Source organism: Strigops habroptila, chromosome 3 (assembly GCF_004027225.2).
Source record: "Strigops habroptila isolate Jane chromosome 3, bStrHab1.2.pri, whole genome shotgun sequence".
NCBI lineage: Eukaryota > Metazoa > Chordata > Aves > Psittaciformes > Psittacidae > Strigops > Strigops habroptila.
The window spans coordinates 79,740,907-79,755,140 of record NC_044279.2 but is presented as its reverse complement, the minus strand read 5'-3'; the positions used below and the strand labels follow the sequence as shown (position 1 = coordinate 79,755,140).

Genomic DNA, 14,234 nt, shown 5'->3' with positions numbered 1-14,234 from the left:
CTGTTCTAGAGCCTTGAGTTGGTGGACACGGGATATTTAGCATCACGTGGTCTTATCAGAGATCCTCCCTAAAGAGGATGCATTTAGGAATAGAGATACTATCTCTGTTGTCTCCTTTTGACTGCCCTTTGGTTACAGCAGGAAATATGGGAGCACAATGTGTGATATTCAGGAAGGTTAGTTTTCTCTGCAGCAGTGGAGAGAATCTATTTACATCCCTCAGTGGAGTCACTCTTTCCTGTTGCCAACCTGAAAACCTGCAGATCATACTGAGTAATCTGAGCTCTGCAGGTCTTCTTGTAGGGTAGTGACCAACAGCAACTAACCAACAATGACCTCAGTGGGAAGTACTTAAACAAGACATGCAAGCTCCGAAGTGTAATATGCTATCCCAATCTTGTCGTCTAAAAGAAAAAAAATAATCAGCCTATAGAACGGGAAAGTGAAACACAGTGCGGTCAAGAGTCTGGATCTTGAATAAATTGCATCAAACATAAAGTATAAAGCACACCCCCATTTCCACGCTTTCATTAGTAGAATATTCTTTCTTTTCAGCCTGTAGTTGAGACCTGATGTTAGAGGAGCAATGGGCTGCACCACAGCTGATTCACGACAGCAGCAAGAGCTTGATGAATAACTCCCTTCACTAGGTAACAACAGCAGCTCAATGCTGAAACTCATCTGATGTTGGAAGCTGGATGTTTTCACTCTTACAAGAGTGATAAGCTACTTTCTGCCAGTGAGATCTGGAACCAAAGGCCAGAATTGGATCAAAAGTGAACTTTAAATCCTAAAGTTAATTTTGGAATTTAGGTATCTTTATGTAGCACATTCAAGCCATGAAGAGCATCATCTATTTGTTTTACTTGACCTGATAATACTCTGGTTTGCAAAAGCCCAGATGCTGATGTGATTCACATTGTACATATACATATGCATATATATTTTTCATTAATGGACCTCTACCCTACTCAGCCAGGGAGGAAAAAAGGAGGGAGGCTGCTGATGCCGTTTGTGTTCCTGGGAGTGCTCTGCGTGTCTCTGTTGATCTCTGTGGCAGACATGTATGTATTTATATCTGTGGTGTGTATTTGTGTGCATGTGCCTACCAAGAATAACATGCTCAGCCTCACTATTGAGGGCAAGTAGCTGCAGCAAAATAGAAATAATGCTAACAATACTACTACTAATAATAATTAATAGGGAATAACAACAGAAAAGGAGACACGAAAATTCAGAGAACGCAAGTGATGCACAATATAGTTGCTCGCCACCCGCTGACCAATACCCAGCCTGACCATGGCAACTCCCCCCAGTTTATACACTAGACATGACATGCTGTGGCATGGAATATCCCTTTGGCTAGTTTGGGTCAGGTGTCTTGTATCTACTCCCTCCCAGCTTCTTGTGCCCCTCCTCACTGGCAGAGCATGAGACTGAAAAGTCCTTGTTCAGGGTAAATGCTACTGAACAACAACTAAAACATCGCTGTGTTATCAGCATTATTCTCAGACTAAAGCCAAAAAACATAGCACTGCACCAGCTACTAGGAAAAAAAACAACTGTTACAGCTGAAACCAGGACACCCTTATCACCTCAGTGACACCGGCCACTACATGGTTTCCCCATACTACTGTGAATGCCAGATGTATATTCATTATAATCCTGGATGACACTGTTTTGTTGAAGCCTTCTGACCCTTGTTCAGGCTGCATAGGAGGAAATAAAAACAGCAGTTCCTGAGGGAAAACAAAAATGAGGCCTGCCACATAGCTCAGGACTCTCCTGCCCAGAGGGGAATAAGGCTCTCTGACTGCTGTCTAATGCAGAGCTGGAACGGAAATGATGCTGCAGGATAGAATCTTCCGCTGGATCTCTTAGCCAACAGTGCCAAACCACCATTACAAGATGTGCAGTAATTTTCATTCAAATGACGTCCTGGGACTGCCAGGAATAGGCAGTGGCAGCCATGGGTGTGGCATGAGGAGCAAGAACAAGCAATCAGGAAGCAGAGATACTAAATGCAAAGACGCGCCTCTGCTAGCCAAACCAGCATGAAAACCCAGAGGTGGTGCTAGCAAAGTTACAGTGCACCTTTCCAGCATCAGCGAGCAAGCAGTGTGTCATACCCAATATGAAAATGCATTGGGCTCAGAACTGGGCCACCCCTGCACCACTTGGAGACTACCTTGCTGCCTTTTGCTTTTGGCTCTCAGAGGACAAATGCTACAGTTTGGCAGTAATGCAGGGCTGTCTGCTACAGCTTATTTTCTGAATTCAGCAGAAACAATTTCCCATGTTTCTCCTATCTTTCAATTCCATTTTAGATACTCTCTAAGACTCACTCATGGGTCAAACCATTTCTCCTTCACCCATTGCACACTTCAGGAAGAAGAGGCACAATGCAAGGGTGGGCAGCAGCCTGTATTGCTGTCACTACAGAGGTTATGCTCAGGACAGCAGCAGCCAGTGGTGAAGTATTACTACTCAATTTTCTGTAATCAATTGTTAAACACCACTGGCCAGACTGGAGAGTTATGAGGGGAGTGTGTACAACTTCTAATGTCTCTTCTCTAGGTCTTTAATTACTTCAGAGATGCCCCGTTTGGGAGTGGTTGGGAGAGGATATTGAGAGACCCAGGTTGTTCTAGACTGTGGTGGTACAGGGGCAGTCTGCAAAAACCTCACACGAGCGGCTACTGCCTCTCTGCATCCAAAACTCCATACCCTGCCATTGTGTCAATACAATTGCTTGCCTGCCAGTATGTCAAATCCTAATATATTTTCCTTGTGAGGATTCAGAGCCACTTTTACAGGCTAGGTAGAGTTGAGTTTGAGTTTCCCAGGTAGCAAGAGTTGAGTTTCAGCTGAGGAATTTTTTTTGCTACACCAGTTACCCCCACTATATTTACAGCTTTCCTTGATGGTTTAATTCCTAACTTCTCCATTTGCTGTTTATTTAAAACATTAATTTCGACCCCGTGTCAGTTAAAAAATCCAGACTTATTTGCTTTGGCCCCATGCGGATATGTCCATAGGGCTCCTTATCAGTGGACCATTGGAAGGTATTCACCTTTCCGATGGGGCAGCCCGAGCCCCAGATCGCGGCTTCCACTTTTTTTAACCACTTCGGGTCCTCCCGCAAAGCTGCGAATGGGTTAAAAATATCGTCGCGGGAGGGGGGAGGGCGATCGCGTTTCTGTGTGCCTGGGCTCTTAATCCTTCCTCCCGGCAGTGCCGGGATGTGACCGGCGGGCTGTCCGTGCAGCCCCGCTCGGGGTACCCCTCGCACGAACGCTTTTCGCCAAAGGTCATTTCTGTCAGAAACGTGAGGCCGACCCGCTCTGCCCCGGGCCGGTCCCAGATCCCGGCGGGGTTTGTGACTGCCCCGCCGGACACTCCCACTCCCGCTCCCGCCCGCGCCGCTCCCCGGGCCGGCCCAGCCCATGTCGCACCCGGGAATAACTAATTGTGTGACGTCTCCGCCCGAGTCCAGGAGCGCAGGGGGGCTGCTGAGAGGCCGATCGTGCTCACTGGCTGCCTGAATTCTCTCCCTAGGAGACTGAATGAGCATTTTCAGAACGTCTGGTGATCCTCTGAGGAGGAGTCTGAGGTGGCTGGGACCCACGGGAGTGGCTGTCGGTACTCCGTGCAGCCTTCTCATACATCGTTTGGGTGCAAGCAGCCGCCTGTACGCCCTGCGATAGCTCCGACAGCCCTTTCGTTTTCACAGTGACAGTCTCTCCTCTCTCTTTGAGGTCCCCAGCCCCAACCCTCGTGAGGTTATTGACCGACTGCCTAGCAGTCTGTTTCTCAAAACCATCCGTGGATCCCAAACCCGCTCCCTTCTTCATCACTGAACAGTACCCAATCTCCTCCCCCTCAGAGAGACTCCACAAATACTCCATTTCACCCACCTTGCTAGAAAGCTCCATTTGCAATTCCCTGAGCTGAGGTCCCGACCAAGAGCTGTGTGGATCATGGTTTAGGGGTTGCTGCCTCGTGGGCCCCTCTGCCTTTCTGGAGATCACACATTCCTTTCCTCCAGTTCCTCCACCTCTTCAGAACAGCTCTCGTCAGAATCTCCCCAGAGATCACTGCCCCAGTCCCGAAGGTCTGTGCCTGCAATCAACTTCTGAATTTGGACAACACTGGGTTGGGTTTTTTTTTCACTCGTGCCAGCATAATTTCAATTCTTTGTTCCAAAAAACATGTTCACTGTCTTTCTCTTTTCAATTCCTCTTTTACACAGTCCATCTCGGTCTGCTGCTCCAAATCACCCCTCTCCAAATAGCTCTGTGCCTGTACCAGGCACATGCCCAGGGTGGTGCACACGCTCTTTTTACCACCTCCATCATATACATAGCAATGCTGGATTCTCTCCATGACTACTCCTGGGTCAATATTCTGCTGACAGGCAGGGTACTCAACATCCACACACTAGCTGTATAACATGCACAGTTTATTAAACAAGCACACTAAAGCTAATAAGCACACTAACACAAACTGGGTGTATATATAGTAAGTACAACAGCAGCAAATAAAGCTGGTGTTTATTTTCCCTTTTTAGTTTTATATCCTCTCCCCTTGTTATTTCCCTTATAAGTATTATTATTGGTGGTAGCAGTAGTAGTTTTGTATTATACCTTAATTACTGGACTGTTCTTATCTCAACCCATGGGATTTACATTCTTTTGATTCTCCTCCTCATCCCTCCACAAGCAGGGGGAGAAGAAGGGGGAGGAATGAGTGTGCAGCTGCATGGTTCTAAGTTACTGGATGGGCTTAAACCACAGCAGTCCTTTTTGGCGCCCAATATGGGGCACAAAGGGTTGAGACGGATCTGACCAGAGTGTGCCTAATCGTATTTGTGATAAGCATTCATTGTTTCAGATTAATAGTCACTCCTCACAATGTTGATTTATTTGCTCTCAGAGTTGTTGCACTTGGTCTCAGATTTTCATTATGTCACATCTTACTTACAGCCAGTATTTGCTGTTTTAGTGTTTATTGGCTTTGGAGCCTGGGCTAAGGTTCTCATTTCGTTGTCCTTTATGATAATGGCTTGTAATATGATTGAATTATTGATTGTAAAACTGATCTGGTATGTGGTCTCAGCATGGTCATCACATCTATACTTTAGGAGGCATGAATGGGAATTGTTAACAATTACATCTCTTTTCTCCCCCCCTTGGAGGGCCAACCTGTGAAGGATACATCCTCTCACACTTTCTGATCCCCCACCAGTCTATTTACAGTAGATTTTGGGAATTTTAAAGATTTTGAATATCCTTTGATATTCAAAGATTTTGGATAGCCCTTGAAACCAGGCTGCTCCTTTTGCTGGGAATCTGCGTGTTGCTGCATATACTGCATATGTTTTACCTAAGGCCGTGCCACCCTGAGAACATCTGATCTCGGAAGCTAAGCAGGGTCGGGTCTGGTCTAAGGTTAAACAACTATCTAAGAACACCACCAAGAGATCTTCCACGAGGCTGGACATGAGTGACAGAGTGTGTGGGATAGTATGGGCAAGCTCCTAGGCCAGTGGGCCCCTCCAGTGCTTTGGAACTTCACCCCTGAACAAGTGCAAAATCTGGAAAAATTAGCAGAAGACTTTGACGAGGTGTGGTGTTGTTCTGGCAATACCAGAGAGGGACAAATCACCGCAATGTGCTGGGGCTTGGCCTATGCCTACAGAGCCCCGTTCTTTAAGGAGCAGCAACAAGATGTCTCTGGATCTGATGGCAAAGCAACAGCCAATGCGGCTGCTCCATCCCCAGTAACAAGCACAGCAGCTACCCCAACTCCAACAACAGACATTGCAGCCACTCCAACCCCAGTGACAAACACTGCAGCCACTCCAATCCCAGTGAAAGACACTGCAGGCACTCCAACCCCAGTAGAAGGCATTGCAGCTGAACCAAAGGACCAATCTGTACCACTATCAGTTGCCCCTCTAAGTTACATCATGTATCATTGGACTGGATGATCTTAAGGAACTCTTCTAACCTAAATGATTCTATGACTCTATCAACAGCAGCAAGCAAGATGCAAGTGGAAGAGGAATGCACAACCTCTGCTGATGTCTTTTCCGTCACCAGCCAAGTGAAAGCTCCAACAGAAATTCCAGCAGACCTCACTAAGGCAAGTGAAGTTCCTGCCTCCAGCTATCAGCTCCACCCATCTGCTAGGGAATTCTCCTACACAGGACAACTATGAGAAGCTAATGTAGACTCCTCATACCCACTCCAGGAATGGAGCAGCCAAAGGATTGTGCTAACAATGCATGGGAAGTTTCAGCAGAGGGGCACCAGCAAAGAGGCAGCTCTCATGTCCCAATCCTGCACTTCGTGAACGGTAAACATTACACTCTGTCCACTGGCAGGAGAACTTTTGCACCAGGTGGGTGGTGCCAGGACAGTATACATCGCTTATTCTACATAATTTATGTCATGACCAGGTCCCACACTTTCCAATATATTCCAGTTAGCCACCATTGCCTTTCCTGTCTTTTAATAGATATACACATAGGTATATCTACACAGCATGTAGATAAGGTCCTTCAGTGATATGGTTCAGTGGTGGTCTTGGCAGTCCTGGGGTAATGGTTGGACTTGATGACCTTAAAGGTCTTTTCCAATGTTGCTGATTCTATGGTTGTTCCCTTAGTCATTTTAGTTCATGATTCTGTGCTCCATCTGTTGTAACGGTCTCAGGGCAGGAAAGATGGTGTGTGGTGCTGGATTGCTGCATGCTGATCCGATTGCACCACCACTGCACTTCTCCAGTTTTATCCAAATTCACTCTTCATGAATGTAGTGGTCAGAAGGGATTCAGTTCAGATCCTCAAATCCAAAGCAGCAAAGACCTAGAAGCACATTTTGGCAGCTGAGACAAATCCTCTTCTGTCCTGTTTAGGCTTCCAGGTGGTCTGAGACAGCAGGCCTGCTGCACAATGGATGTTTAACTGTCAATATGAAGTTTGACACAGATCGAGCACCTGGACAAAGAGTATGCTGATGAAGAAATAGTGAAACCATCCAAGTAGGCACACTCAGAGTGATTCTGTATCTGAAATCTGAAAAAAATACAGGAAGAAAACAGTGATTGCTAAATAATTTCTTCTACTGAGCCAAATATTTCAGCCTGCTGTAAAACTATACTTCTGCTGCAGTAGTTTCCAGTTGAATTTGGTCCCTTGTGATATGGTAGTGTCAGCTGCTAAAAGCAATGTAAGTGATGAGACCTCACTTGGAGTACTATATACAGTTCTGGTGTCCTCAACATGAAAAGGACATGGAGCTGTTGGAGCAAGTCCAGAGGGGGCCACGAGGATGATCAGGGGCTGGAGCACCTCCCGTATGAAAACAGGCTGAGAAAGTTGGGGCTGTTCAGCCTGGAGAAGAGAAGCTGCGTGGTGACCTCATAGCAGCCTTCCAGTATCTGAAGGGGGTCTATAAGGATGCTGGAGAGGGACTCTTCGTTAGGGACTGTAGTGGTAGGACAAGGGGTAATGGGTTTGAACTTAAACAAGGGAAGTTTAGATTAGATATAAGGAAGAAGTTCTTTATTGTGAGGGTGGTGAAGCACTGGAATGGGTTGCCCAAGGAAGTTGTGAATACTCCATCCCTGGCAGTGTTCAAGGCCAGGTTGGACAGAGCCTTGGGCAACATGGTTTAGTGCGAGGTGTCCCTGCCCATGGCAGGGGGGTTGGAAGTAGATGATCTTAAGGTCCTTTCCAACCCTAACTATTCTGTGATTCTATGATTCTATGAATCATGTTAGAAAAGTCTGTTTAACTCACGCAGTGTTGCATGATTCTCAATTTCTATGAACAGTCCATACCAGGTATCATACAATAACATGAGGAAAGACAAAAGACAGTTTATGATATATCCTGTGTAGAATTACTGAAGTCATAAATGCTCTGGAGAGAAAGACAGGGGAACTGCTATTTTATGGGCCTAAAGCAGATATGATTTTTCTTATGAGGCTGCTTAACCCATTTGTAAATGATCATACCCTCATACCTGTCACTTCATTCTCCTTCATCCCTAGAAAATGTGCATTTTCTAGATAATGTGTATTTTAGGAAGACGACCACAGAGGGTCACACTGGAAACCGAAAATTCTCAAGAGCCAAAGAGAGATTGAGATGTCTATACTATGTACTGAAAAACATGTATAAATTAAGTTAAACAGGGATGATCGATAACATTGTCTCGATGTGCTACGCTACCAAAAAACCCTTTTTGAATCAGGGACTTCTTTACATTGATGCTAATGGTTGATAGTTCATTTTCAAAGTCATAGTTATAAATCACAGGGAGGAAAAAAAAAGAATCTGATAGAAATAACATTATGCTCTAAACCTTAATTCTGCATTTGCTTTATACATGTTAGACAATCACAAGGAACTTACAAGGCCTTCTTCAAGGCAGTGCCATTCTCCCAGTAGAAGGTTTCACCTTTCCTATGCAACCCAGTCCAGCAGTTGTCTATTTTCAAATGCTTGGCTAATGAATGCTAAGAAAAGAAAAAAGGGTATTTTGGATTTTTGTAAACATGAACTCTCACAATGAGAAGTAAATTCCTCCAGTGACTTTTAAGTAGAACTAGTTCATCACTCTGTCACCTAGAACACTCATAAGCATTTCACTGATAGTTTTAGAGCTTAATTCTGTCTTTGAATTGACCCTTATAGTATCATAAACTTCAGTGAAGTTGTTCAATTCTATACCCTTGAAAATTATTACTATTCTCTACACACAAAAGTACCCAAACACCATGTATTGGTTGTGTCTGTCTGTATTTGTTTATCAAGCTCTTACATATGCAGCAGCTTGGTCTAAATAGGCTGGTACATACTGGTGTTTCCTGCATTTCAGATGGGCATACTGGGACTCCTTCCCTTCCCAATTATTATTTACATAATTTACATTTAAAGATTTTTATCTGTGGATGTAAAAATAAAAAGAGTAAAAGACAGTTCAGTGCTCTAGAAGTTTGCAACAACCTGTAGCAAACATGGCAAAGAATGATGGAAGGTAGTAGAAACAGCACTTGCAATGGGTTAATGTTACCTCATGAGACAACTATTAGCTGTCAGCATGGCCTCTAATGGACATGGAAAGAGTGCACCCTTATACTCCTCCACTCTTCCCCAGAAACTTCAGTTCAATAGCAACTAACTTTTTGATTAAACTAGTTTATCGCTGACCCAAAAGACTGCAGATCTGTAAGAGTACTGTACACTTTCAGTAGCATGCAGTAGTAAGCTGTCACTGGCATTCACTGACTAAATGCAACTGGACCATAACACAGGAAAATCAAAGTATTTTAACAAACTTATTAGCATGAGAAAATGTCCAAACCAGCTGCAGTGGGAGTATATTCCCATGACTGGTATAAGCGTGCCTCTCTAACAGGCATTAAGGCATATCTAAAGACGCAAGCAGACAAAGATGGATAATTTCCACTATGCTGAAGAATGGTTTTAAATGTTTTGTTTCTTATAAAAACTAAAGTATCCATTTATTTGTCTGTACTGGATGTTGGACATATTCATACCTGCTTTGAAGATGAAGATCAATCCAGGACAGAAGAGTAAAACTAGGCAAACTGATCCGTTACAAAGAGCTTTTCATAGTCATTAAAGTCAAATCCAGTCACCAAAGCAGCGTGGAGCAGCTGGTACTGCTCCTGCACCTAGTGCAGCCACCTAGCTGTGACAAAGTACTTCCCACTACCTGAATTCACACTTTTTACTTATTTTGCAAGGATTTAAAGGATTACCATGACATGTAAAATAAACAAATAAATAAATTAATAAATTAATTGAAAGAGAGAGATGCAGAAGTTGCATTCTGTTTTGTTGTTGGGGTGTTTTTCCCATTACCATTTCTTCCTGGGTTTCAAAAGTGGCTAGCATGGATTCATTCTCTGCACAGAAGGTCTGACTAGATGTCCATTTTTTTTCCTCCTCTGAGATGAAATAACATTTATTTCTGAAACCTATCCACCCACTGGGGCACTGTTCAGGAGGACATTTTCCATGGTGACATGTCTCAGGTTTTGCAGCTACAAAGGAAAAGAGAGAACAAAATTTCTACCTGGTAAAATCTTAGCATTCATCACTGTAACTCAACCTAGAATTTAAATTATTTGAGAGCCAATGCCACACTAGATGCTAGCAGAGAGGCCAAAGGGAGGGCAAAGATTCTAACCTTCCCCGTCTTTCAAGCACCATCTTCAGCTGAGAAATGTGAGGGTTGGGGGCTGCAGCCTAATTATTACAATCAATAGAAAAAAAGTAGGTTTTAGAAAACACTCCAGAATTTGAGAGAATTAGAGACACTGACAATTGATGATTTATACTTGACACATTTTAAATCCAGTAACAGGGTAATAACATACCAGTAATTTATTGATCAAGTTCATTTTAAGTAATAAAATTGCTTGAGTATCTACAAGTGGTGAGATATTCCATGAAGACAAGTTGCTTTGATTTTGTAATCAGACCTTTCAGTGCTTGATAAATCTGTGTGAAGGTAAGTAAATTAGGTGTTGATATGATATTATTTGAAGGCAGTGGTTTGGAGAATGGCTCATTGGAGTTGTTCCCCAGCACATTTTGATGCCCATTCATCTTGGTGGTGACAGGAGGTCACCCCTGTCACACCTTAATGGGTGACCGGACTGACACATTTTGTTTCAGTGTTGCGTATAATTTCTTGCAATGAAGAGAATTAATTTGCATTTACTTTGTTTTCTATTTTCCAAAATTATCTGTCCTGATTGTTACTCAATGGTAACAGTGACCTTTTCTGTGCAGCATGTTGTCTATTTTTAACACACCCAGCCTCACCAGGCTCACACAGGCCATGCAAGGCCAGGCAAGAAACGACACTCTTTAACAGTAGCCAGGATGCAGCAAAAAGGATTAAAACAAACAACAAAACAAAACAAAAGTTTACATCTGAATCATCTGGGTTTTATCTGTAGGGAGAATTCTCTCTCTATTCTGCCTGGAGGTTATTCAACCCTGTACCGACATCAAAACAACTGAACTAGTGATGGAAGTCCCAGGTTTTGTGACTCTGCAGGCACAGCAGAGTACTACCACTTGCACTTGGCTACTGTGATCCTGGAGCCCAGCAGTCAAATGGAAAAGGTTCCAAAAGCTTACCAAGTAGAATGATGGTGATAATAACCATCAGCAGAAACCCAAAAGCTAGGCATACCCTAAAGGCTGTGAAAAAGAAGATCCATTAATGATTTTGTATATATGAGCAGTTAGGCCCAGACTGTATTTCAGTATTGAGACAGCAGCAGGATAGCCTTTTATTTAAGCTCCAACTATGTAAATCCAAAGCACTGCAAAAGTCAAACAAGGCACCATGAATTGACGTTTATGTAACTGGACAGTTTGATTAAATGGCTAACTATCAACTCATTTGCTTATTTTTATTCATGTACATCCTAAAGTTTTTCACAGATGTGCAGATCCCCATATAGCAAATTTAAACCTCCCAGTCCCAAGTTTATCATCTCCTCTATGTTTTGCTGACCTCTCAGCAACAACCTTTGGAAGCTGAGAACTCATTGGCCATCACTAACTCCAATCAAGCTACGTCCATGTTTGGGAAACAGGTGAACGTTCTCACGCAATTCAACCGTTAAAGGTTGAGATTCAGAGTATGGCTGCAGTCTTGAATCAAATGTATTTTCTCCTGGTCACAAGCTGTCCTTTACACACAAATTTCAGTGCAGATATGCAAGCTCATCTGTTGAAAGGCACAAACTGTTTTCTCTAATGAGGTTTGGCTTCATTTCCTACTTATTATCCAAGAGTATTTCATACATGTAAACTACCACATGGAAAAATGCCCATTTTCACACAAAAGGATCCAACATAAACAGTTCACACTTGGATCAAACATAAGTTATCTTAACTTTTTGTGACTACAGCTTTGCCTAGAAGTAAACTCCCAGATTTTGTCTTGCCCAAGCCAGGCGACCTGGAACTAGATTTGGAGCTAGACTTTAGACTTCCTGCAGGAAGGTGTCTTACCTAACACCAAAGAAACAAATCTTAAATTTTGACTGGAGAAACACTTACCTGTACATTTTGACTGCAGAAACCACCTATCTGTTCTCCACATCCGCGAAATAGTTGTCATTTCTTGTTTGACATCAGTGGAGTCTATGTTCCCAGCAGAGGCCGAGGCTACACAGGAGCCTCCAACCCGAGCCATGGAAAACCTGCACCCTGTCTTCTGCCGGCTTTTCAAGCGGGGGTCTCCGGATGCCGAGGACACAAAGGGCCGGGGCTGCAGCCTGTATCCTCATCCTCCCCTTAGGCCTCAAGCACCTCCGCGGGAGTGAAACCTAAACGGGGCGGGCAGCTTCTGCCCCGCCACGGCGACGGAAGAGGCAGAAGACGGAAAGGTCCGTGTGTCTCTATCCTGGTGCCGGGTAGCGGTTCTCCAGCAACCCACTGCTGGCCCGGCAGCTGCCTGGGGACGGGTCCCCCACATCCTACCGGCTGGTGGTGCTGATGGGGCCAATGCCGAAGGAAGAACTACTGCTTGGGGCAGTGGTGACTCGCCTGGAACGCGAGTTGCGGTCAAGTAGCGGGAATGGGACCGGGCGGAGTCTTCAATGGGGCCCTTGGCCACGCCCGAGAAAAGAGCGGCAGCGGGCGGGGTTGGCAGGAGCAGGGAAAGTTCTTCCTTCCGGTCAGTATGAAGCAGGTCGGGACTGACAGCGTTCTGCGAGTGATTCTGTGACGTTTCCCCACTGCTCTGAAGATCTGTCGAGTTCTAGAAATGAGGAAGCTCTTCAGGGCGCTGTCGTTTCAGGCGCAGGCACAAGTGTTTGGAAAATCTTAGTGAAGTTAATGTGTCTCTGCATGTTTTGGGGGTTGGTTGGTTTGGTTGCATTTTTGTTTGGTTTTGGTTTTTATTTTCTTTTTTACCCGAGTCTCCAGCTTCTTACATGTGCTTTACTCCCTGACATGCCTTATCCTCTCCTTAGATATGTGTTCACAGCTCTCTTTCTGGAAAAGAACTGCGGGTATTTTCATTCCATTTGCTGTGACTTCACTTTCAATGTGGATTGCCTTAAGTGAGTGCATTTTTTTAAAAAACAAAACAAACCCAAAACCAACCTAGCTCTGGAAACAAAAATTCAGCATTTCTCTTTTGCTGTATTTTCATTGCTGATGAGTACGAGGTACTTGCTGTGTTTTATTTCACCAGGAAGTGTCATGCCTGATGTACAGAGAGATTAGAGGCTGGTGGAGGGAAGGGAAACTGTGTTATGGCTTTGTCCTTATGTAGTTAGTTATGGTAGCATTAAACTGACATACTGTTTTTAAGCTTTCTGCAGGATGTCATTGTGCTGCAGCATGGCAAAATGCTCAGGAACAGCAAAGCCATAAGCAGAGTTAAGGAGGCAGTACTGACTTCTTGACTTGGCTCTGGCCTATAGGATATTTTTAGAGCTGAGTATATTGAACCAACACCTGTTTAGGGTCTAATTGCAGCTTCTTCGCGGTAGATAACTAGCGTCTATGTTTGCACTCTTTGTCAAAGACAGCCTCTGCCCTGATGTTCTGCCATGGTTTAAGTTCAGCTGGCAGCTAAGTACCACACAGCCGCTCACTCACTGCCCCACTTCCCCCACAGGTGTGATGGGGGGAGAATTGGAAGCATGCAAAACCCATGGGTTGAGATAAGAACAGTTTAATAACTGAAATTAAGTATAATGATAGCAGAAATAATACCAACAATAACAATACTGATAATGATCATAGGGAACAATAAAAAAGGAGAGATGAAAATTCAGAAAACACAAGTGGTGCACCATACAATTGCTCAGCACCCACTCACCGATACCCAGCCTGACCCAAGCAGTGACCGGTCCCTTCCAGGTGACTCCCCCTAGTTTATATACTGGGGTGACGTGCTGTGGTCTGGAATATCCCTTTGGCTAGCGTGGGTCAGGTGTTCTGGCTGTGTTCTCCTCACTGGCAGAGCATGAGAGACTGAAAAGTCCTTGATTTAGAATAAGTGCTACTTAGTAACAACAGAAACATCCCTGTGTTTTCAGCATTATTCTCAGACTAAAGACAAACCACAGCACTGCACCAGCTACTAGGAACAAAATTAACTCTGTCCTAGCCAAAACCGGGACATGTTCTCTCCTGTGGTATCTCCAGTGCAGCT

At 44.3% G+C, this 14,234-nt stretch overlaps 1 protein-coding gene across 1 annotated transcript; it reads right to left on the bottom strand.

The window, feature by feature from the left end:
- Positions 1 to 6,499: 6,499 nt before the first annotated feature.
- Positions 6,500 to 12,873, bottom strand: LOC115605810 (C-type lectin domain family 2 member D6-like). The gene is made up of 4 exons (XM_030480822.1): positions 12,125 to 12,873; positions 9,902 to 10,083; positions 8,426 to 8,529; positions 6,500 to 7,081 (listed from the first exon to the last, which is right to left on the bottom strand). Exons 1-4 carry the CDS (start codon positions 12,258 to 12,260, stop codon positions 6,967 to 6,969), a joined length of 537 nt encoding a protein of 178 aa, XP_030336682.1. The 5' UTR covers positions 12,261 to 12,873; the 3' UTR covers positions 6,500 to 6,966.
- Between the last annotated feature and the right edge of the window lie 1,361 nt (positions 12,874 to 14,234).